The sequence below is a fragment of the Argentina silus genome (assembly GCF_951799395.1).
Source record: "Argentina silus genome assembly, chromosome: 15".
Lineage (NCBI taxonomy): Eukaryota > Metazoa > Chordata > Actinopteri > Argentiniformes > Argentinidae > Argentina > Argentina silus.
Window position 1 is genome coordinate 6,068,128 of NC_139669.1, and position 21,571 is coordinate 6,089,698.

Consider the following 21,571-nt stretch of genomic DNA (forward strand, 5'->3'; position numbering starts at 1 on the left):
TGACTATGCTGCTCCTCTTCCTCACCATCTTCCTCCCCTACTGACCCCTCCTCATCCTCACCTCTCTCATCCTCCACTTCCACAGCCCCTTCTTCTTCGCCACTACCCATAACGGCATCATCCATCTCTCCCTCCTGGGAAATATCTGATCCCTCCCTCTCTTCTTCCATCTCTCTATCAGTCCCCTCAACCTCATCATTCTCTCCCCGTCTCTCAGAGTCCTGCACCTCCTCAATGTCGTCCTCTTCCCTCTCTTCGCCCTCCTCTTCTTCCACTGGTGAATTCCCCCTCACAGAGGCACCCTCTTCATCCCCCTCTTCCTCTCTTTCCTCTCCCTGGCTTGTCTCCTCATTCCCTTCATCCTTTTCCTCTTTTTCATCGGCATGTTCTCTCGTTCCCTCTTCTCCCCCTGCTTCTCCTTCTCCTCCTGTCTTGTCCTCTCTCTCGTGTTTCTCCTCCTCCTCCTCCTCCTCCTCCTCCTCCTCTCCTCCTGGTCCACCCTCCATACTGGCACTAAGACTCTCCTCCTCTCCCTCCGCATCACTCTCTCCTCCTCCCTCGATCTTCACACTGACACTTCCTGAAAATGGACTCCCTGACTCCTCCCTTTGACTCCCTGATTCCTCCCTTTGACTCACCGACTCCTCCTTATGACTCACTGACTCCTCCCTTTGACTGCTTGCACCTTCCCCGAGATTCAGACTGTCGTCCTCATGACTCCCTGACACCTCCCTCTGGCTTCTGGTTCTCTCTGCCTCCTCCGCCCCCCGTGGGACAGACAGCCCCTCCCTCCTCCTCCTGCTGCTCCTGCTCTTCCTGCTCCCTGACACAGATATCCTATCATTCTCAGAGCTTGGAGCAACAGATGCTGAAGACTCCACCCTCCCACTGGAAATGGACTCTGCAGCGGACCTGAGAGAGAGAAAGAGAGAAAGAGAGAGATTCAGTCACACTGGTGGTCAGCTGACAGAGGTGTGTGTGTGTGTGTGTGTGTGTGTGTGTGTTTGTGCGTACGAGTATGTCTTTGTGTGAGCGAGAATGTGGGTCTATGTTCTTGTGTGTGTGTGTGTGTGTGTGTGCGTACTGTATGCACCTGCGTGTATGCATCACACCACTGTGTATGCATACACACCACCTAGCTCCCTTCTTTTCTTTCCTCCTCCTCCTCATCTCGCTGTTGTTCTCTTCACAGGCACGGCTAGAGGTCCTGCTGCTCTCGCTGCTCTCCCCATGTCCACTTGACAGACGCACTACACACACACACACACACACACACACACACACACACACACACACACACACACACACACACACACACACACACACACACACACACACAAACACACAAACACACACACACACACACACAAACACACACACACACACACACACACACACACACAAACACACACACACACACACACACACACACACACCACACACACACACACACACACACACACACAAACACACACACACACACACACACACACACACACAAACACACACACACACACACACACACAAAAACACAGGTTAGAGATCAGATAAGTTCAATAGACATATTATTATATAGTATTCAGCCAGGGCAGTATAGTACAATCAGGCTGTATCAGGCTAGGGTTATCTGAAGCAATGGCCCTTACCTGGTTTGGTGTCCAGCTCATGGGACTGATCCCTGCACCTCTCTCCTCTCTGTCTCTGTCCCACACTGCCCTCCTTCCCAGGGCTGGGCGCTGCACTCACATCCCTCCTCTTATTCTCCTCCTCTACACCCTGCACCACCCCCCATGCCCGGGGGTCAAGCAGGGAGGGCCCGGTCCAGGGGGTCTGGGGAGCTGAAGAGCTGACTGGAGCCCTAGGAGGGAGGCCAGCCACCCCACCAACCCAGGACAGGGGGTACTCTGTCAGGGGAGCCCACATTGGTGACCCCTGCTGGACCATAGTGTGGGGCCTACTGGGGAAGGCGGATGGGTAGAGAGGCTGGATAGGGTAAGGCTGAGGAGGGGGGTGAAGGGAGGGGTGGGGAGGGTGAAGGGACTGAGAGGTGTGGGGACCATGTGTTATGTCACCCCGCTGGAGATTGAAGGGCACTCTGCTATGGGAATCGGCCAATTGGGGTCGAGCCTGGGTCAACCAAGAAGACAGAATAGGGGAGATGCTGGGAGGATGGGGGCCATTTTGGCTGTAGTCTGGTCGGCCATTTTGTCTATGGTGCTCTTGAGGTGCGGTGGCATTCTGGGTCTTGTGGACATGAGCTGAATAGTGAAGATAAATCGGTAAGGTTAGTTGGTGGGGTGTTAGGGTGTTATGTGTGTGTGCGTGCGTGCGAGTGTGTGTGCATGCGTGCGTGCGTGCGTGCGTAACCTGGGGAGAGTGGAAGTTGGGCTCCAATGTGGGGCCTGCTGGCTCCCTCCTCCCCCCTGTCCTCCTCCATCCTCTTCAGGCATTTGTTGAGGCGTTGCTCCATGTGCTGTGGAGGAAACAACAGGGAAATGACCCCTGAACCCTCTGGGAATCTAACCTTGAGCTAGCTCACATTACCGCTCTGTGTTAGGGGATATATATAGTTGAAATCTATAAATATCATCATGTTATGAATGCTACAGGGCTGTTCAGGTACCTTCCGCTGCGTCGACAGTTTCTTCTCTTTAAACTCCTGCTGCCATCGGGGGTAGCTCTCCTCCAGATACCTCTCATATTCCACCTGAAGGGTTCAGAGGAGAAATGGGGTCACAGATAGTGTGTTTGTGTTTGTGTGTGTGTGTGTGTGTGTGTGTGTGTGTGTGTGTGTATGTGTGTGTGTGGGTGCGTGCGAGCATGTGCGTGCATGCGTTTGTGTGTGTGTGTGTGTGTGTGTGTGTGTGTGTGTGTGTGTATCCTTACACGTATGGTGTTCATGGCGGCGGTGCGGGTGACCATGTCCCTCAGTGTGTCCTGGGCTCTCTCAAACTCCTGCATCAACTGCCTGCTGTGCTGCTGCGCCCGCTGCTCTCTGTCACTCAGCTCCTGCCACCGGCACTGCAGCCGCACAGCCCTGCTACTGCACACACACACACACACACGCACACGCGTACACACACACACACACACACAAGGACGCACACATAAGCACGCACGCACACACACACACACACACACGCACGCACACGCACGCACAAAAGCACGCACACACATTGTAGATGCAAATACAGTTGACTTGCATGGTGCACACTCACACATTGACACACACAGTGCTTGCATGCACACAAACAGTGTTTGGTTTTTAATTCCCACACACAACAATGTACTCTCACTCACAGGTGCTGATCCCTCTGTAAGGTCAAAAGGTCACCCTGGAGCTCCATCCTCCTCCGCTCGCTGTGGACAGACAAAAGCAAGGCTGTTCACAAAAGCTCCATGGCATTCAAGTGCTTCATTGTTGAATAATAACCCATGAAAGAAAAATGACTAGTAAATAATTAATATAAGCATTTTTTATCATTTATACAGGAGGTGCTGAGCTCGGGTTCTTCGGTCCACACTTGTGGCCCCCTTGTGGTGAATAAGATGTTCTGCAATTTCACTGATACTGGGCTAAAATACAGAAACTATTGTGCATTCTCATGATAATGTTGAGATTACAAATTGTCAAAAATCTAAACCTTCATATATACACCTATTTGAATCGTATATATCTGAAGATAAATAATCGGTATCTGAAATGCAGGACATAAGAGTTTAGTTAACTGGAAATTAAATTGATTGACAGTTACTGCTCCCACCTGTATTGCAGACTTTCTTGTCCCCGCATTAAGACACCATTGCGGGAATCCTCGGCATCGTTCACATACCAAGGGGACATCATTTCTTTATTTCTACGGACATGAGTAGAATCATGAACCTTTGAAATCGAAGGCTCTCATGTGACGGACTGGGATTATCACGGATTACTTGGATTAATCTTGGATTACTCTTTTGGGGGGAGGAACTGGGGGCAAACAGGGACATCACTGTCATCACTACAAGAAACACTGTAATATCGTCAATAGTATATGTTGATCGCGTCGTTTCAACAATGATTCACTTTTAACGATTTATTTTTGGATATCTTGCACATGTCTGTATTGTACACTGCCATTATATGGAGAACGCAAAGATCCATTTCAAGGGGGATGTATTTTCATGTAACACAAGCAGCTTTCCCAACCCAACCCCTTATCACCATTTTGTGAAATGATGAGACCGTAGCGACAAAATCAACCCGCGTTGACATATTGAAGAATGTAAGTTAATGCCAACAGACAAGTGGTAGTTCGTTTATTTTGTGTGTAGATACATGAATATAATACAAATTGCCAGTCAGTACTCAAATAGCTAGCATTAGCATCGCTAACACTATTTGTCCGTCAGTTAAAACCGTCCCCCTATCGCTTGTCAAATCAACTATTAGCCAAAAGCAAACTGAACTGAGGACAAGGAAACATGGTCAGTATGGCCAATCGAGTGTGGTGTGGCGCTGAGAGGGTATGTCGCCACCTGCCCGTCGTCTTGAACACCGTGTTGGTGTTCTCCATCACGGCAGAAGTGAGCTATCTGGTCCTGGTCGAGGCTCCGCTGGAAGCGGCCCAGAAGAAGACCGAGTGGTCGACCGTGTGGAAGACGGTGCACCTGGTCGCGCAGTACTTCATGCTGGGGAACATCTGTTGGAACGCCTCGCTGTTTGTCAAAACGACCCCCAGCATACGTGGAGTGTTCCTGGGCGGAGAGGGCATGGGGCAGGGCTGGAGGTAGGTTCATCTGGAACCGTAATCATTTTAGAATCGACATACATTCATGCTTAAAAAGAGGATAGTTTCATTACTTAAGTTTCGCAATGATTCTTCCCACTAATATGCCCTATAAGGTTATAAGCATGTCTTCGGTACATCCTCATCATTGGAGTTGGTATTGAGCAATCTCTAAAAAAAAAAAAAAAAAACGTGACAGAAACTCAAACTCCTGCATACTTTAACTTCACGTACTCTACTCCAAATCCTCCAGTATTCTTATTCTAATGTCTGTAGTTCTCCAAGACGTATTGTCCTTCACATTATTTGCCCTTCTACCCACAGATACTGCTACACGTGTGAAACTCACACTCCCCCTCGCTGCTCCCACTGTTACGACTGCAAGGTGTGTGTGTTGCGGCGAGACCACCACTGTGTGTTCTTCGGCCAATGTGTGGGCTACGCTAACTACCGGTACTTCCTGAGCTGCCTGTTTTTCATGTGGTCGGGGCTGCTGTACGCCCTGGTGATGAACGCAGAGGTCTTCATCGTCATCCTGAAGGAGGGGCTCACGCTGCACAGCGTCACGCTGCTCCTCATGCCCTGGATCATGCTCGTCTCAGGTGCGTGTGTGTGGAAGAGGCAAGAGGTAGAGAAAGTGAGTTTAAGTATTGCGTGTTTATATTGAAGAGAGGGAAAGAAGTGTGTGTGTGTGTGTCAAAAGTTTGACACACCTTCTCATTCAATGGTTTTTCTTTATTTGTATACATTGTAGATTAATATCGAAGACATCAAAACTATGAAGGAACACATATGGAATTATGTAGTAAACAAAAAAGTGTTAAACAAACCAGAATATGTTTTATATATTAGATTCTTCAAAGTATCCACCGTTTGCTTTGATGACAGCTTTGCACACTCTTGGCAAGTTTGTGTCAAAACTTTTGACTGGTACTGTATATCATCTTACACTCCTCTCCCCTGCCACTCCCCCCAGGCCAAGTCTCTGCGCGGGCCTTTGCCTTTGCCTTCATAGCCGACACCTGCGTGGTGGGCTTCCTGCTGGTGGCCGCCTTCCTTTTCTTCCATGTCTTCCTCCTGCTCCGAGGCCAGACCACCCGTGAGTGGTACTCCACCCGCCGGCCCTACAACCTGGGCCCCCTGGGCAACCTGCGCCACGGCCTGGGCGTCCGCTGGTACCTCTGCTGGCTCAGCCCGCTCATCCCCTCCCCGCTCCCCGGGGATGGCATCCACTTCCAGGTCACGGGGTCGCTGGAGCCCAGCCGGTCATCTTAAAAGTAACTGCGGTTCAGAGTGTGCCGTAAGGGCATTGCTGCATGTGACCTTTATGGGGGTGATGACCTTTAACTTTTACCCTTTCACCCACTGCCTGACCTGTGTGCTGAGTGCCTGCAGCCAAAGCTGCGATGTCCAAGGTCGCTCACTGGTGCTTTGACCCGTGGTGCAGCTCAGTGAGAAGGCGCCTATTGATTTGACTCACAAATGATTCAATCAGTGGTGTAGTGGGCTGGGCGGAGAAATTGAAATGATGTTTTGATTGAATGTTTTTAATGTCTTGTATATGTATTGTACTGATTTTCGTTGACCCAAAACTGTAAACTGTAAATTGTAAGTTGGCTGTGGAGAACACAGGATCATTGATTCTGGCAGACACCCCACTGATGGCCTACTGTTGCTGGAGGAAGACTTCTTTACTGAACAGCGCCCTCTAGTGATCTCCCAGTGATCGTACAGGACTTCTTTCTGAAGCCATGGGTTCCAATTTGCTTGAGCAAAGAGTGTTAAACTGAGAAAAAAAAGCAACCTACAGTAACAGCTCAGAATACTCTATAGCATGGTTTCTCTTACTTACCTTTTTGCCTCATGCAAATTGGAGCCCCATATTTCCTACTGCACTTGAAATAATTCTTTTTTGAACAATCGTGACAGAATCGTTGACTAAGTAGTCTCCCAAATGGAGTGCCTCTATCTTGCCATGCATGTTTTTTTTTACAGGTTTTTAATGTGATAGTCTTGATTTTTGTTTTGTTTTGTATTGAACCTATATGATTTTTTGCCTGACATACACAAGCACTGCATCCAAAATGGGTTATGGGTTTATGAGTTATATACAGCACTAAGAGCAGGAGCAGCTGGTGGAGGTACAAATCGGAGGCCGGGCTCATTGTAATGAATGGAAAATGGAATGATGAATTATATCATATCCTATGTTATGATGTATGATATGATACTGTAAAGTGTAATAGTTTAATTCAACGCCATTGAATTTATTTTTGAAGTGATCAGTGTTTGATTTGCCTGTCTTTAAAGTTATGTTTGACTGATTTATGCTTCGATATCTCAAAGTACTGTATAAATATTGCACCGCATTTAATTTCAAATTGTATCTCTTAAGATTGTTTATATGCCCATTTGTATTGTTTACGCTCTTCTACGGCCTTTTTTGGTTGACCATTTAAAAAAAAAAAAAAAAAGAATATATCATAAAATAAAGTTTATTATCTATTGGAAGTAATATTGTTTTAATTAACACCTGTGGGCCAATGACGCATGCAACATAATGAGGTTTGCACGGAGACAAACATCTTTACATCAAACCAGGAGCGAGCTCCTCGTGCGCCCCACCCAAGTGGCGCGCTCACTGATGGTGGCACCACGAACGCACGGAGAACTCCCCCTCGTGACGGAGCCCAGACCGTGGGAGCAGAAGGGAGGCGATTAGAACCATCCATCCTGTGTGTGTGTGTGAGGTTTTTAACCATATTCTGTGCAAGAGAAATAACCTCTCATTCTAAAGCGTCTCTATCTCACCGCTCTGTGGAGGCGAGCGGACCGGGATCCCCGTGCAGGAGAGGCTGCGCTTCTGAACACCGACAGGAGACACAATGAGGGCTGGGGTTCCGGAGCTGACATTACATGGACGTAGCTTACAAAGAGAACCCGGTTTCACCAAGAGTGTATGAAAAAAAAAAGAAAAAAAAGATTCCATCTGATCTGATCTGAGACAAACCGGAGAAGCGGTGTGCTGCTATGACGGTGAACGACATGTTCTGAGCGGGGCGAACAGCGGGCGGGCGGCGAGATGAAGGCGGCGGTGAGACCCGAGCGCACGCGCCTCTTCCGGCGGCTCTGCGTCGGTGGAGTCGGTGTGATCACGGCCACCTGGCTCGTGCACCTCCTTCAGCTAACAGGTGCGTTCACCACCAGCTCCGTAGGGATTGGGGGGGAGTCCTGCTATTTCATTGAGAGGGTTGAGCAATTCTACGAGTATTGGTGGGCAACCACAACTCTACATCGCTCTAAAACCACCACAGTGTTTTACGCTCATTATTTTGTGATTACTAAGCAGTAAAGCCTTTTTAGGGGGGGGGGGGGTTAATGAATTGGCGCCCGTCTGTTTAAACCTGTCCTGCCCACAGGCACCGATGCCTCTGGGGATGACCATGGATTCTTCTGGACTAAGAGAGAAGTAACGCAGGAGAGAGGAGTGGACAACCGCACCTCCAACACTCCCAGAGCTGGTGCGCTATGTCTGCCTGTCTGTCTGTCTGTCTGTCTGTCTGTCTCTGGCTCTCTCTCTCTCTCTGGAAAACTCTCCGTGTACCATGAAGTCCTCTCCCTTCACTCACTCTGATTTAGTTGTGTCCAGGCCCTGTAGGCCTATCTGTCCATCTCTGTCACCCTCTCTTGCTCTCTTGTTCCCTGCTGTATCCACCTCATTTCACCCCACACATACTCTTCCCTCTCTCTCCCTCTCCCTCTCCCTCTCCCTCTCCCTCTCTCTCTCTCTCTCTCTCTCTCTCTCTCTCTCCCTCTCCCTCTCCCTCTCTCTCTCCCTCCCTCTCTCTCTCTCTCTCTCTCTCCCATAATTTCTTTAAAGGGTGCAGGCAGACCTTTCAGTTAACCTCCTTTGAGGCCCACGTTGCTAGGCAACTGAATGCTACATTTTAAACTGGGAGCCGTGTGCGTTTGGAGCTTTTTAAAGTGGCGACCTACAGACGTAACGTTCCTGGGACCGTCGTATCAGTCTTCTCATCAGTTCTGTGTGTGTGTGTGTGTAAGGCTGTATGTACTGTATGCGCTGTATGTGTACGTGTGTGTGCGTGTGTGTACGTGTGTGTGCGTGTGCATGGTGTCTGTGGGCTGAGATGGGATGTGCAGTCGTGTTGTCGTCCTCCTCCAGGGCAGACTGTCTGAGTCATGTGACATTGTGCTGGCTGTGGAGTTCACTGAGACCAGGAGCAGCAAGCTTGTTGCTAGGAGATGAACTGGAGCACATCTCAAGAACTTGAGTTTTGGGGGCGAGTACAACTGAATGTGTCTTATTATTCTGATTGAAACCCTCAACTCTCTTTCATGCACTGACTCACACTTTCCTTCCCCTCTCTCTCTCTCTCTCTCTCTCTTTCCTCCCTCCCACCCTCTGTCTGTCTCTCTCTCCCTCTCTCGCTCTCAGCCATCCATGAGTTTCCTCAGGACATCTTCTCTCTGGAGGAGAGGAGGCAGGGGGCGGTCCTTCTCCATATTCTCTGTGTGAGTATTGTATACCTAGTATAGTATAGTATAGTATGTTATAGTATAGTATGTTATAGTGTGGTATACTATAGTATGGTATATTATGGTATGTTATAGTATGGTATAGTATAGTATGGTATATTATGGTATGTTATAGTATAGTATGGTATATTATGGTATGTTATAGTATAGTATAGTATAGTATAGTATAGTATAGTATGGTATAGTATAGTATACCACTATATGTAGAGTATAGTATACTACCGCATCAAACAGAGTACCGTAGTCACGCCAGTCTCCACCGACCTCTTTGTCATCACACTCAGCCAATCAGCTGTCTCTCCTGTGTTTCCTAGGCGATCTACATGTTCTATGCTCTAGCGATCGTCTGTGACGTGTACTTCGTGCCGTCTCTGGAGAAGATATCAGAGGTGAGCAGATCAAAGACCGAATTAAACACTGATTACAGACGGCAACAACGTTGTGCTGTCGGTCTAATCCTATCTATTTGTAAAGCACTTTGTAACATTGTTTTTAAAAAGGTGCTATATAAATAAAAGGTATTATTAATAATGATAATAATAATCCATTCTTTAACATTTTTCCTTTGTGTTTGGTTCTTAGATTGTGTCTGGGTTTCGCTAATAAAGTGTTATTGTCAATTGTTTTGTTTTTTTAAATCCTTGTTTTACCTCTAACCTTTCTCACAGAATCTTCAGCTCAGCGAGGATGTTGCCGGGGCAACCTTCATGGCAGCTGGAAGCTCAGCCCCCGAGCTCTTTACCTCCCTGATTGGTCAGTATGTTAGATGAGCATAGAATCACAAGAACACCCGGTTTTCAATAACTGTAAACATACTAACTTAAGTGTACCACCCTCCCTTAACCCCCCCCCCCCCTCTTCTCTCCCCCCAGGTGTGTTCATCACCAAGGGGGATCTGGGGGTGGGCACCATCGTGGGTTCGGCGGTCTTCAACATCCTCATCATCATCGGACTGTGCGCCATCTTCTCCGGACAGGTAGCTCCTCCTCCTCATCTGAGTCACATGACAACAGGGGAGGCTGGCGGAGGTGGAAATCGGAGGACGGGCTCATTGGAATGCATGGAATGCATGCTGTGATTGATACCATTCCTCATTCCACTTCATGCATTACAGTGAGCCCGTCCTCTGATTTCTACCTCCACCAGCCTCCCCTGAATGACAATTGGCTTGACGTCATCAGCGTGCTTCCATTAGCAACATCTACTCCATTAGAGTTCCTATTTTTGAGAACTTGGGAAACACATCATCTGATCCACAATTAAGTACTGTAATGTGAAGACTATTACATCGGTTGTTTGGGTCGACGGTGCTGGATGTCAACCGTGCCCAGCGATGTTGAGTAGTGAGCAGGATCGGTTTGTACTGTTTGTACCATTTCCTATTGTTTGTTATCTCTGCTAAGCAGCGGTTAAGACATGTTTCCTCTCTCTCTCTCTCTCTCTCTATCTCTCTCTCTCTCTCTCTCTCTCTCTCTCTCTCTCAGCCGATCTCTCTAAGCTGGTGGCCTCTGATGCGTGATGCCAGCTTCTACATCCTGTCCATAATGGTGCTCATCCTGGTAAGGCAGGCAGGCAGGCAGGCAGGCAGGCAGGCAAGCAGGCAAGCAGACAGACAAAGACATACAGACAGGCAGACAGGCAGAGACAGACACAGACAGACATTCTAAAACTGCCCTTGATAAGACTTACTTTGATGATTTAGAAGACAGACAGGCAGGCAGGCAGGCAGGCAGGCAGGCAGGCAGGCAGACAGAGACAGACACTCTAAATCTGCCCTAGATAAGTTTTGCTTTGATGATGGAAGTAGTGAAATGTATTTTTAACATCGTACAGCAATGTTGTGTCAGTCATTTGAAGATGATTTTGTGCAGGGAAAGAAAGAGTAAAATCTAATTCTATGATTCTGTCATTTCTATTTCATTTGCAGGTGATCTATGATGACAAAGTGGTTTGGTAAGGATATGGGCCATGTACAAACAATCAGTAAAAAGCGTACAGTGGATGATGTTGTTAAAAGGTTCCTCCTAAACGTTGTCTCTGTGTTTCTGTAGGTGGGAGACCCTCATACTCATCTCCATGTACGGAGTCTATATTCTCATCATGAAGTGAGTAATATGTCTGAGTCTTTGACCTGTACGATACAAACAAGGAGTTTGTACGATACAAACAAGTGTGTGTGTGTGTGTGTGTGTGTGTGTGTGTGTGTGTGTGCGCAGGTTTAACAGGCCTCTGAGTTGCTGGGTAGAGAGGCACTGTGGGCGTGGGGGTCCGCCCTGCCTGAGCAACCTGAGGCGGACCACCGCTGTGGGTCACGGGGGGGCCGACTGTGACACAGACATGGTGCTGCTGAAGAGAGGTGTGTGCACGTGTGTGTGTGTGTGTGTGTGTACTCCATTTCCGTACTCCATTTCCATTCTTTTGGACTTTCTCAGTGACATGATTCCAACAAATCCAATTAATGTGTCATATTCCCATTGGATCTTATCAGTCTGAAATAGACAGAGCTTCCTCAATTAAGAACCTATTTTTTCGCTCTCTTTTGCTCTCTCGTGCGCGCGCTTAATCGCTCTCTCTCTGTCTCTTTCCATCCTCCTTCCTCTTTTCTCCTTAATTTCTCTCTCACTGCTTCTCTCTCTCTCTTCTCTCTCTTCTCTATCCCTCCTCTTTCTCCTCCCTCCCTCCCTCTCTCTCTCCTCTGTCCCTCTTTCTCTCTTTTTCCCTCTTCTCTTTTTCTTCCTTCCCTCCCTCTCTCTCTCTCTTCTCCATTTCCTCCTTCTCTCCATCAGACTCATGTGCAGGGCAGGACGGTTCTGTGGTGATGGTGGAGGAGTTAAACCCTCACCAGCTCTCCTTCTCTGAGGCAAGCCTCCGTCTCCTGATCACCCCGCATTTCCCCCCCTACACACGCCTCCGCATGGCAGGACGCATGGTCATCAATGAGGTACACCACACACACACACACACACACACACACACACACACACACACACACAGCTCAGCGCTCTCCCGCTCCCCACGTCCCAGCATGACCAGATGCATGGTTGTCAAGGAATTGCAAACACACACACACACACACACACACACCCACACACACACACACACACACACACACCCACCCTGCTTGATCAGCTCTGTTTTGACTCATTGCTGTATGCCAGTATCCCTGCCAACATACAAGCTCTGCTCTGAATACAAGCTGTGCTGCACCACGCTTGACTATCAAATACTTCAAATACTAATGGTGTATTTGAACACGTCATCGGTTTATCTCTTCTCTGTATTATGTCCTCCAGAGCAGAGTTGACTAATACGGTCAAAATCTGTCCCTTTCTGTAGCATCACCGTCTCTCTCTCTCTCTCTCTCTCTCTCTCTCTCCCTCTCCCCCTCTTACCAACACAGAGGCAGCGGCTGATACAGGCTCAGAGCCTGGAGCAGGGGGGTGGGCCAGGGGAGGAGGGGGGAGAGGGGGGGTTGGAGAACGGGGGGGCCCTGGAGAGCGAGAGGCAGCCTCTGGAGGGGGACGGGGACAAAGGGCCGGAGGGGGGACCCATTGGGAACACAGAGGGGGCACAGTTCAAAGAGGAGGAGGAAGAGGAGGAGGAGCAGGAGGAGGAAGAGGAAGAGGAGGGAGTTCCGTTCAGGCCCTTCTCTGTGCCAGGTGAGTGTGACCTTGCACACATGCACACACACACACACACACACACACACACACACACACACACACCACTGTAATATTAGCAGTGTGTTCCGCTATTGCTGTATGCCGTTTCTAGAACCGTGATGTTTCTCATTGTCTTTGACTTTGAGTAAATGAAGTGAACAATGACGTGTGTGGTCCTCAGGGGGGCGCTGTGAACGTGTGCGGTGGCTGCTGTCCTGGCCCCTGTGTCTGCTGCTCTACTGCACCGTGCCCAACTGTGCCCAGCCTCGCTGGGGCCGCTGGTACCTGCTCACCTTCCTGACCTCCACGCTGTGGATCGCCCTCTTCTCCTACCTCATGGTGTGGATGGTAAGTGGGACCCCCCCCCCCCACACACACACGCACACACAGATGCACGCACACACACACAGACACATACGCAGGCGCATACACACGGACACACACATAAGCTCACATACACACACACATATGGACGCACACATAAGCTCAAATATAAACACGCCTGCGCATGCTTACACACACACACATACACGCACACTCGCACAAGCATTTAGAGCACACTTACACACACACACACACACACACACACACACACTATAATAATAAAATGGGGTTGAGTGGTGCTATGGGGCGTAACTACCATAAGTTATATAATGAGGTTATGTCATGTTTATGAACGTGTTAAGTAGGCTTCGTAAGCCCTTTATGCTCTCTCTCCCAGGTCACCATCATCAGCTTCACACTGGGCATCCCTGAGGTCATCATGGGCATCACCTTCCTGGCCGCGGGCACCAGCGTCCCTGACTGCATGGCCAGCCTGATAGTCGCACGACAAGGTGCCCACCCTCACCTGAATCAATCTACTGTGTGTGTGCGTGTGTGTTTGTGCGTGTGTGTGTGTGCGCGCATGCGCGCGTGTATGGTTCAGTCTGGCTGTCTCTAACTCTATGATGTGTGTGTGTGTGTCGTAGGTATGGGGGACATGGCTGTGTCGAACTCCATCGGCAGTAATATCTTCGATGTCCTCCTCGGGCTTGGCTTCCCTTGGGCACTTCGTACTCTGGTGGTGGACTACGGCTCTGAGGTCAGGCCCTAAGGAACCATTATTTCAATGCTCTCCGATTGCCAAAGCTAGGAAGCTGTGTTAAGTGTTTCCCGGTTGCCAGATATTCATTATTCATGAAAGACGTTTGAGTGCTTTGTTTGTTCGTGTTTGTTGCCAGATGTTCATCAACAGGAACGTGTTTATTGTTTTCTCTTGCTGGTTGCCAGATTTCCAGTAAGTTCCAGTAAGAGGTTAAGTGGTTTTGTATTTGTTTCTGGTTGCCAGGTGTTCATTAACAGCAAAGGGCTGGTGTACTCCGTCATTCTGCTGTTGGCCTCCGTCCTTCTCACTGTGAGTACACCTGGACCAGGGGAGGCTGGTGGAGGTAGAAATCGGAGGACAGGCTCATTGTAATGCATGGAACGGAATGAGGAATTTGATACCATTCCTCATTCCGTTCCATGCATTACAATGAGCCCGTCCTCCGATTTCTACCTCCACCAGCCTCCCCTGACCTGGACCAAGCATATGACAGCTCCGTCACAATGTGATATTTGTGTATGACTACACAGGAACACACTCAAGTACTTTTCTGCTCCTCTAATGTGTCCCATCCTCCCTCTCTTCCCCTCTTAAACGAAGACTCTGTGATATGACGTTGTCACAAGTAGCGAAGATGACTTCAAAAACACGAACAAGCAACAAGTACAACTCATTAGCAATCCCATAAGGATCTGCACATGGGCACAGCAGAGCTGTATACAGCTCAGCAAGGCGACAGAGCTGCGTGACCAAAAATGGAAAATGTAGACGTCTCTCTTTCACGCTGTCTTGTGGTTATTTTGGGTGTCGCCGTGCTACTTATGGCTACGTCATATCGCAGAGTGTCCCTTTTAAAGCGCGCTTGTGGGTGAATGGGGTGTCATCTCCTCTCTCTCTGCAGGTACTGAGTGTTCATGTGAACCGCTGGCGGTTGGACCGCAGGCTTGGCGTCGGCCTCATGTTTCTCTACGTCATCTTCCTGCTCTGCTCTGTCGGCTTTGAGCAACTTTAGGACACACACACACACACACAGGCTCGCACACACACTTTAATATAATTATGATACTAGTAAATATGTGTTTCTACATTCACTTTTGCCAGTATTGATTGGTTGTATCATATGTACGGGTATATAGGTGAATTAGCATTGAAATAATATAAGATCGCTGTATATTTATGAATATTATTATATTGATTGACGGAAAACGTCCGCTTTTATCTTTGATAAATGTTGCAAACCTAATCTTTTACATCGTTTTATACAAAAGCACCCCAGCAATGTTTGTGATATCTTGATGATGACCGGTTGATAACGTGCACTTCGGACAATGAATTTATAAGGCATCGAAATTTGTGTCTGGCATTTTTCAGTAACGGTGACTGACGTTCTTTTGAATTTCAAAGAAAGAAAAAAGACCCACAGTTGTGTTGCTTTCAGTATTGATCTGATAATCATACACGTTTCCGTTAGCGGTATCACTCCTACATGTGTGTGGTGGTGTGTGTACAGCATGTTCCATTCACTCATTCACACATTGATGAAATCACAACACCTTTGTTGTCTTGGTTGTGTAAATACTGAAGAGCATTTCATTCTTGTGTTCAGAGAAATGAGTGTGTTGTTGAGTGAAATAAATACCAAGGTCTGTGCAAAAGCCAACGATGCAGTCTCCCTCCTTTCTAGCTTTCTGAACGTAGCCCACAAGAGTTGTGTGTGAGTTGTGTACATGCCAGGCTAACAGATCGCTAACAGAATGCTAATTCTATAAAACAGTTTGACATATGAGAAACATATTTATTAGATACATGGATATTTTAATAGGGCAAAAGCAGTTTCAATACCAAAGAAACGTAAATAAAAAATACACAAAGTACATTATTTTACCATAACAAATACTCATATTATGGAAGTCATTAACATGATAATATCACAAAAGAAATTCAAAAATGTCACTGTCAAAACAAATAGAAAAAGGTCATACAGTACAGACGGTGTGTTAGTAGCTATGCTTTTATATTCTCCATTGATGTTAGCTATATTATACTTTACAAAATTCTACTAGAAAAAATCCCAGTCCCCATGGAATATCAAGTGATATATAAAAATGTAAAAAAAAGAAAAAGAAAAAAATAAAGAAATCAAAAACTGTTAAGAATTGTGAGAGTGTCTGTGTGCATTCGTACTCAAATACAGGTGCAATGCATGCAATGTGTCCCCATGGCACAGAAATGATAGAACAGCTACATAAACCATACAGAGGTGACAGTTGAGAAAGAACTGTTCCGTTGTGAGTTCAAAATCAGACCAGCAGTAAGACTAATTCAGTCACAATAGCATGTGGTTTAATGTCTAATGGACCTTGGCACCAGGAGGTTCCTACAAACATTTCTGTAGGAGGACCCTAAAAGAGACAATGTTCTAAAACATCATAAAGAAGTACACAGACACACTTCACTACAAAAGTCCACGAATACCCCTCAAAGACTTCTTGATCATATTTTGAAACCGATACACGTGGTTCTTTTTTTTTTTTTTTTTTTTTCTTCCAACAAGTAAAAATAGATAATTTGGCAACAAATCAAACACACTGCCTGTTTTAGCAGTCCACACCATATATGGGGATGGATGGATGGGAGGGAGGGGATTTGGGATGGAAGAGTGTGTGTGTGTGGGGGGGGGGGGATAATTAGCTCAGATGCTAATCCTCTCGCTAATGTGAACTCTGTGTTGACAGTGGTTACTATGGTTACTGTGGTTTCTGCAGAGTGTGTAACAGTCCAGGTGGGTTAACAGCTGTGATTGGAGGGGGGCAGAGAGGTGGGGAGAGGGGGCTTGCTGACAGGGTGGTGGTGACGACTGAGAAGACTTCCCTCTTCTCCACCCGTGGCGCAAGGCCTTTACTGTGGGGGGTGGGCTACCCTGGCGGAGGGCGGAGTTTGGGGGGGGGGGGTCACTCAGGGGTGCTCTGGTTCTGCTGGTATATGGACGCCTTGTCCTTAAGCAGAGCCAGGCAAAGATGACAACTCCAACTTCCTGTAAACACAAACAAACACATATACACACACACACACACACACACACACACACACACACACACACACACACATCACCACAAGCTCAAAAGGGGGTTTCACTGTCAGAGCGGGCTACAGTTAAAGAGTGGGTGTTTGGTTGTGATTGGTGTTCCCTTACCTTCAGGGGGCTCAGTCATGGGGGGGCTGAGGCAGTACATGTGGTATCCCCGGTCGCAGTCGTCACAGAACAACAGCTGGTCCTGAGGGAGGAAGAACACACCACGTTCACAATGACTTCACTGTTCAGCACCTGACCAGCCAGAGGAGGAGGGGTCCCCCTCTGAACCTGGTTTCTTCAATTGTCATTGTAAAGTGCTATACAAATACATTTGATTGATTGATTGAGACGGACAAGGTGGCGATGAACAGGGGAAAAACAAAGTGTGTGTGTGTGTGTGTGTGTGTGACGGTGACGACGACGACACACTCACGTCGTTCTCCGAGGTTCCGCAGACGTTGCAGCACTTGCACTCGATGCACTGCCAGCGGTACTGCTTCACGGCGGCCATCATCACGGCTGTGAACTGCAGGCAGGACGGGTGACCTGGGGGACAGAGGGACGGCCACAGGAACGCTCAGGACACACACAACAACCAGAGGACTGGCGCCAACGGCATATACGGACATCGTTGGGGGGGGGGGGGGGGCGTACACGGCGAGGGAGGAGGGCGGGGCTTCGTACCTGAGCGGCCACAGTCGGAGCAGGACACCAGCTCCTCTGATTGGCCAGTCTTCTGGTTCATGGTGGAGTCTCCCAGGCAGAAGTCGCAGTAGTCGTTGGGCAGGGCCAGGCCGTTGGGACCTTTCTTGGGAGCTGAGACCAGAGGAGAGATTAAACACTCAGTGTCAACCAGGATACAACTCACATTGTTCTGGTGTAATGTCTGACCCCTCCACTGGGTCTACAGTAGGCAGAGTCTCTCTCTGTGTCTTTCTCTGTCTGTCTGTCTGTCTGTCTCTCTCTCTCTGTGATGGTGAGCCATTTGGGTGCTGTGGTAGAGTGTGACTCACTCTTGTGCTCCTCAGGTTTGCGTGGTGTCCGCGGGGCCTCAACCTCCTCCCGGTCCTCGCCCTCTTCCTCCGCCAGGTGGGAGTGTGTGTAGTGGTAGCTCAGGCCCGGGCGGTTCTTATAGCGCTTCCCACAGACTGCACACGCACACGCACGCACACACACAGCGTTACTCATTGCACACACATATCAAAATGTACCTCACACACACTCAGAAGTAAAGCTTACTGTCACAGGCGTATGGTTTGTCCCTCTCCTCCATAGCTGCAGCAGCTGCCTCCAGTTTCTTCTTTCCGTTTCCCACTCCACGGCCCTAGGATCCAAAAGGAAAAAAACACACCCTGCTGTTAAGAATGGAAACCACAGAAAAGACCCCGCCCCACTGTTTACAATCCACCCCCGACCTCACTGTCCACGGAGACCAGAGCCATCCTCACCTTGGACTTGCCCTTCCCTCGTCTCTTGGGGGTGTCGTCCTCAAAGTCCTCATCGTCCAGATCGTCCAGGTAGTCGTCATGGTCTAGAACTCTCTGAGCACACAGGGAGCAGACAGCGGAGACGGTTGGGCTCGGGTTAGGACAGGGGCACCGACAGAACAACAGGATACAACATCAGAAGGATACGTTCATTCCTCACCAGAGAAGCAGCGCAACCTTTGGTCCAAACACTTGTGATCTCTCGCCTTGACTACTGCAACGCACTCTTGGCCGAGCTTCCTGCCTCTGCCATCAGGCCTCTGCAGCTCATCCAGAATGATGCCGCCCGTTTGGTGTTCAATCTCCCTAAATTCTCCCATGTCACCCCCCTCCTTCGCACCCTTCACTGGCTCCCGGTAGCAGCTCGCATCAGATTCAAGACCCTGGTGCTCACCTACCGGGCGGCAAAGGGAACAGCCCCTCCGTACTTGCAAGCAATGGTCAGCCCCCAAACCCCTGCCCGATCACTCCGCTCTTCCACCTCAGCCTGGCACCGCCGCCTCTACGTGGATGCAGCAGCCGCACTACTCGGTCAAGGCTTTTCACTGTCCTGGCGCCCCACTGGTGGAACGAGCTTCCCACTGCTGTCATGACAGCAGAGTCACTACCTATCTTCCGCCGTAGATTGAAGACCCATCTCTTCAGGCTATGTCTTAACTGTCCCTCCTAAAGATCTCTTCATCCCCACTACACCCCTGCGCAAGTTTCTTTCCTGTAAATAAATGTATGAAAAAAATCTTCCTTCCTTTTAGCATTGTGACTGCCAATGGCCCCTGGTCCTAGCATAGATTAATTTTTCTTATGATGACTGATGGACAGATGATTCACTTACTTAGTCAAATGTATTTGTTGTTAGTTGCTTTGGATAAAGGCGTCTGCTAAATGCCATAAAATGTAATGTAAATGTGGGATACAACTCATTGACCCGTTTTCTTCTCTTTTTAACCCACGCTTTTTCTATAAAGTTTGTCAGGCCTCCTTGTGTAAGTTCAGGTGCACCTCAAAACAAAGTATTAGTTAGTTGAGGGTGGTCAGGGGGTAAAGGTCCGACTTACACCATCCGCCTGTCATCTCGGGTTCGCGCGGAAGATACTGTGCATTTGCGGATGGGAGATCCGCGCGCCTCCCCGAAAAAGTGCCTGCACTGACAACATCCACACAGAGCATCTAGACCTGTCATAGATACCTTTCTGCTATGAAAGCCGTGCAGAAGTCAATACAAGAGGTGAATGAATATGAATGAATGACCCAACCGTGGGAAGGTTGTGTGTACCTTGCGGATGCGGCCAGAGGAGGTGTGAGTCGAGGCCGTGGTGGCAACGGGCTCAGGCACGGCGGTGTCTTCCTCGGGGGCTCGGGGGTCAGGCTGGCCCCTCCGCTCCAGAGGCTCCCCCTTCAGCAGGGCCTCCAGGCTGCTGCCGTCAGCCACTCCCAGGGCGTCCCGCTTCAGGTTCAGCTCCAACTCCGCTACGCAGACGGAGAAAGTGAGGGAAGGAGGGAGAGAGCAAGATGGTCAGCAAAGAGGCATCAGAGAAACAAGAAAATACATTGAAGTTAGAGAGGACTCTAATGAAGAGAAGGGGTTGGCGGGTGGTACCTGATTTAAGAGGGGGGAAGGCCAGGCGGGGGTCCTCAGGGGGGTGGGCACGCCGTTTCTTCCTCCAGCGGCGAGCAGGGTAGGTGTAGAGCTGGCCTGGGGCCATGCCTGCACAAAAACAATGAATGAAAGAAACAATGGATGGAAGAGAGAGTTTAGTTTGGTTTTTAAACACATTTACACTCTTTGGAGTAACATGAATATGCTTGTGGGTCTATGAGGGTGTTAGCTACATTCTAACCTGCACTCCTGTGTCTCTTCTCCATCCAGATGTAGCAGTTGCTCTGAGCAACACCCGTCTGAGAGTCCAGGAAAGGCATGAGGATGCTCCTCTCGGCACACAGGCGAGCATTATAGCTATGGCACTGCTCCATAGCATCCTTATAGTACTGCTCCCCGAGTCTGGAACGAGGAAGCAAGCACAGTACATAAGGCTCGATATACCGTCAAGGAACCCAGAGTGATCAATCGGTGAACCTATCCGTTTAAGATGTAATTTTAAACTAGTACAGGGCCGTCCGGAATTAGGGGCATGTATCCACGATCTCTGCTTCATCTTGGTTCCACAAAGACCGAGGGATGTTGATGAATGAAGCTTAGAACAGAATCTCAAAGTTTTTCATTAGGTAGCTAACTAGGTGATTACTTAACAACGAGTCGTGCCATAATTATGTGAGCTGGCTACTCACACAGGGGAGCAATCTGCTTGCGTTTAATCACTAACGCACAATAGTGCGCTTGTCTATACTCAGCGAGCTAGCTGGCTAGTTAGCTTAGCTCTGACTAAACGATGGGCCTACTTGCTGAAATTTGATGAAGCTACATTATTATTTACGCCCAGCGTTTATAAACTTCTTTACAACGTTCAAGTGATGTACAGTATGTTTAACAAGTCGCACCAATTGTCAACTCATTAAGGCATCTCTCCGATGGGCTAAACTTGCTTTGGCTAATAGACAATGCAATACAATAGCCATTGCTTAGTTGGTTACGTGTAAACAATGCTATAGAAGAGAGACAATTAGCGGAGTAATATTTCTATTTTCTACATTGTTTTCCATGCCATACAAGCTCACGTGTCGGAGCATACAACTCAGAAAGTCATACGTGCATGGAGACTTTCTAAAAATAAAGAAAAACTTACACTTTCACAACACTATCGACGGCCGCCGCCATGTTTGCTTGATGCAGTTGTCAAAAATGGTACTGCGGCTGCGCGTACAGCTGGGTTCAAGTTCCGCTTTCACCTTTTCAAAATAAAAGCCGCAGTAATGCTGATGTTGATGCTTTACTTAGGATTTAGTAAAAAAAAAAAAAAAAAAGTAACATTTCCGTCAAA

General features: G+C 48.4%; 3 protein-coding genes across 3 annotated transcripts; 2 read left to right on the forward strand and 1 right to left on the reverse strand.

Annotated features, from left to right (window-relative positions):
• The first annotated feature begins 4,229 nt into the window (after positions 1 to 4,229).
• Positions 4,230 to 7,429, forward strand: zdhhc24 (zDHHC palmitoyltransferase 24). The gene is made up of 3 exons (XM_083685765.1): positions 4,230 to 4,769; positions 5,094 to 5,371; positions 5,746 to 7,429. The coding sequence occupies exons 1-3, from the start codon at positions 4,465 to 4,467 to the stop codon at positions 6,042 to 6,044; spliced, it is 882 nt and encodes a 293-aa protein (XP_083541891.1). The 5' UTR covers positions 4,230 to 4,464; the 3' UTR covers positions 6,045 to 7,429.
• A 126-nt stretch (positions 7,430 to 7,555) lies between these two features.
• Positions 7,556 to 15,720, forward strand: slc24a6a (solute carrier family 24 member 6a). Its single transcript, XM_083685888.1, has 17 exons — positions 7,556 to 7,960; positions 8,189 to 8,290; positions 9,226 to 9,302; positions 9,641 to 9,715; positions 9,995 to 10,079; positions 10,199 to 10,302; positions 10,811 to 10,885; positions 11,254 to 11,279; positions 11,378 to 11,431; positions 11,543 to 11,682; positions 12,113 to 12,267; positions 12,727 to 12,985; positions 13,170 to 13,336; positions 13,710 to 13,824; positions 13,960 to 14,072; positions 14,319 to 14,384; positions 14,977 to 15,720. Exons 1-17 carry the CDS (start codon positions 7,852 to 7,854, stop codon positions 15,085 to 15,087), a joined length of 1,833 nt encoding a protein of 610 aa, XP_083542014.1. The 5' UTR covers positions 7,556 to 7,851; the 3' UTR covers positions 15,088 to 15,720.
• Positions 15,721 to 15,875: 155 nt separating this feature from the next.
• dpf2l (D4, zinc and double PHD fingers family 2, like) lies at positions 15,876 to 21,422 on the reverse strand. Its single transcript, XM_083686732.1, has 11 exons — positions 21,377 to 21,422; positions 20,474 to 20,634; positions 20,233 to 20,340; positions 19,909 to 20,102; positions 18,597 to 18,689; positions 18,388 to 18,472; positions 18,162 to 18,296; positions 17,833 to 17,964; positions 17,582 to 17,694; positions 17,269 to 17,350; positions 15,876 to 17,109 (listed from the first exon to the last, which is right to left on the reverse strand). The coding sequence occupies exons 1-11, from the start codon at positions 21,406 to 21,408 to the stop codon at positions 17,027 to 17,029; spliced, it is 1,218 nt and encodes a 405-aa protein (XP_083542858.1). The 5' UTR covers positions 21,409 to 21,422; the 3' UTR covers positions 15,876 to 17,026.
• Positions 21,423 to 21,571: the final 149 nt, after the last annotated feature.

Coding starts and splice junctions, on each gene's coding strand:
- zdhhc24 (XM_083685765.1), top strand. CDS start 4,465: ATGGTCAGTATGGCCAATCGAGTGTGGTGTGGCGCTGAGAGGGTATGT. Junction 4,770..5,093: donor GGCATGGGGCAGGGCTGGAG/GTAGGTTCATCT, acceptor TTCTACCCACAG/ATACTGCTACACGTGTGAAA. Junction 5,372..5,745: donor CTGGATCATGCTCGTCTCAG/GTGCGTGTGTGT, acceptor CACTCCCCCCAG/GCCAAGTCTCTGCGCGGGCC.
- dpf2l (XM_083686732.1), bottom strand. CDS start 21,408: ATGGCGGCGGCCGTCGATAGTGTTGTGAAAGT. Junction 18,297..18,387: donor CAAACCATACGCCTGTGACA/GTAAGCTTTACT, acceptor GTGCGTGTGCAG/TCTGTGGGAAGCGCTATAAG. Junction 17,351..17,581: donor GCGGAACCTCGGAGAACGAC/GTGAGTGTGTCG, acceptor TTCCTCCCTCAG/GACCAGCTGTTGTTCTGTGA.
- slc24a6a (XM_083685888.1), top strand. CDS start 7,852: ATGAAGGCGGCGGTGAGACCCGAGCGCACGCGCCTCTTCCGGCGGCTC. Junction 12,986..13,169: donor CAGGCCCTTCTCTGTGCCAG/GTGAGTGTGACC, acceptor TGTGGTCCTCAG/GGGGGCGCTGTGAACGTGTG. Junction 14,073..14,318: donor TGGTGGACTACGGCTCTGAG/GTCAGGCCCTAA, acceptor TCTGGTTGCCAG/GTGTTCATTAACAGCAAAGG.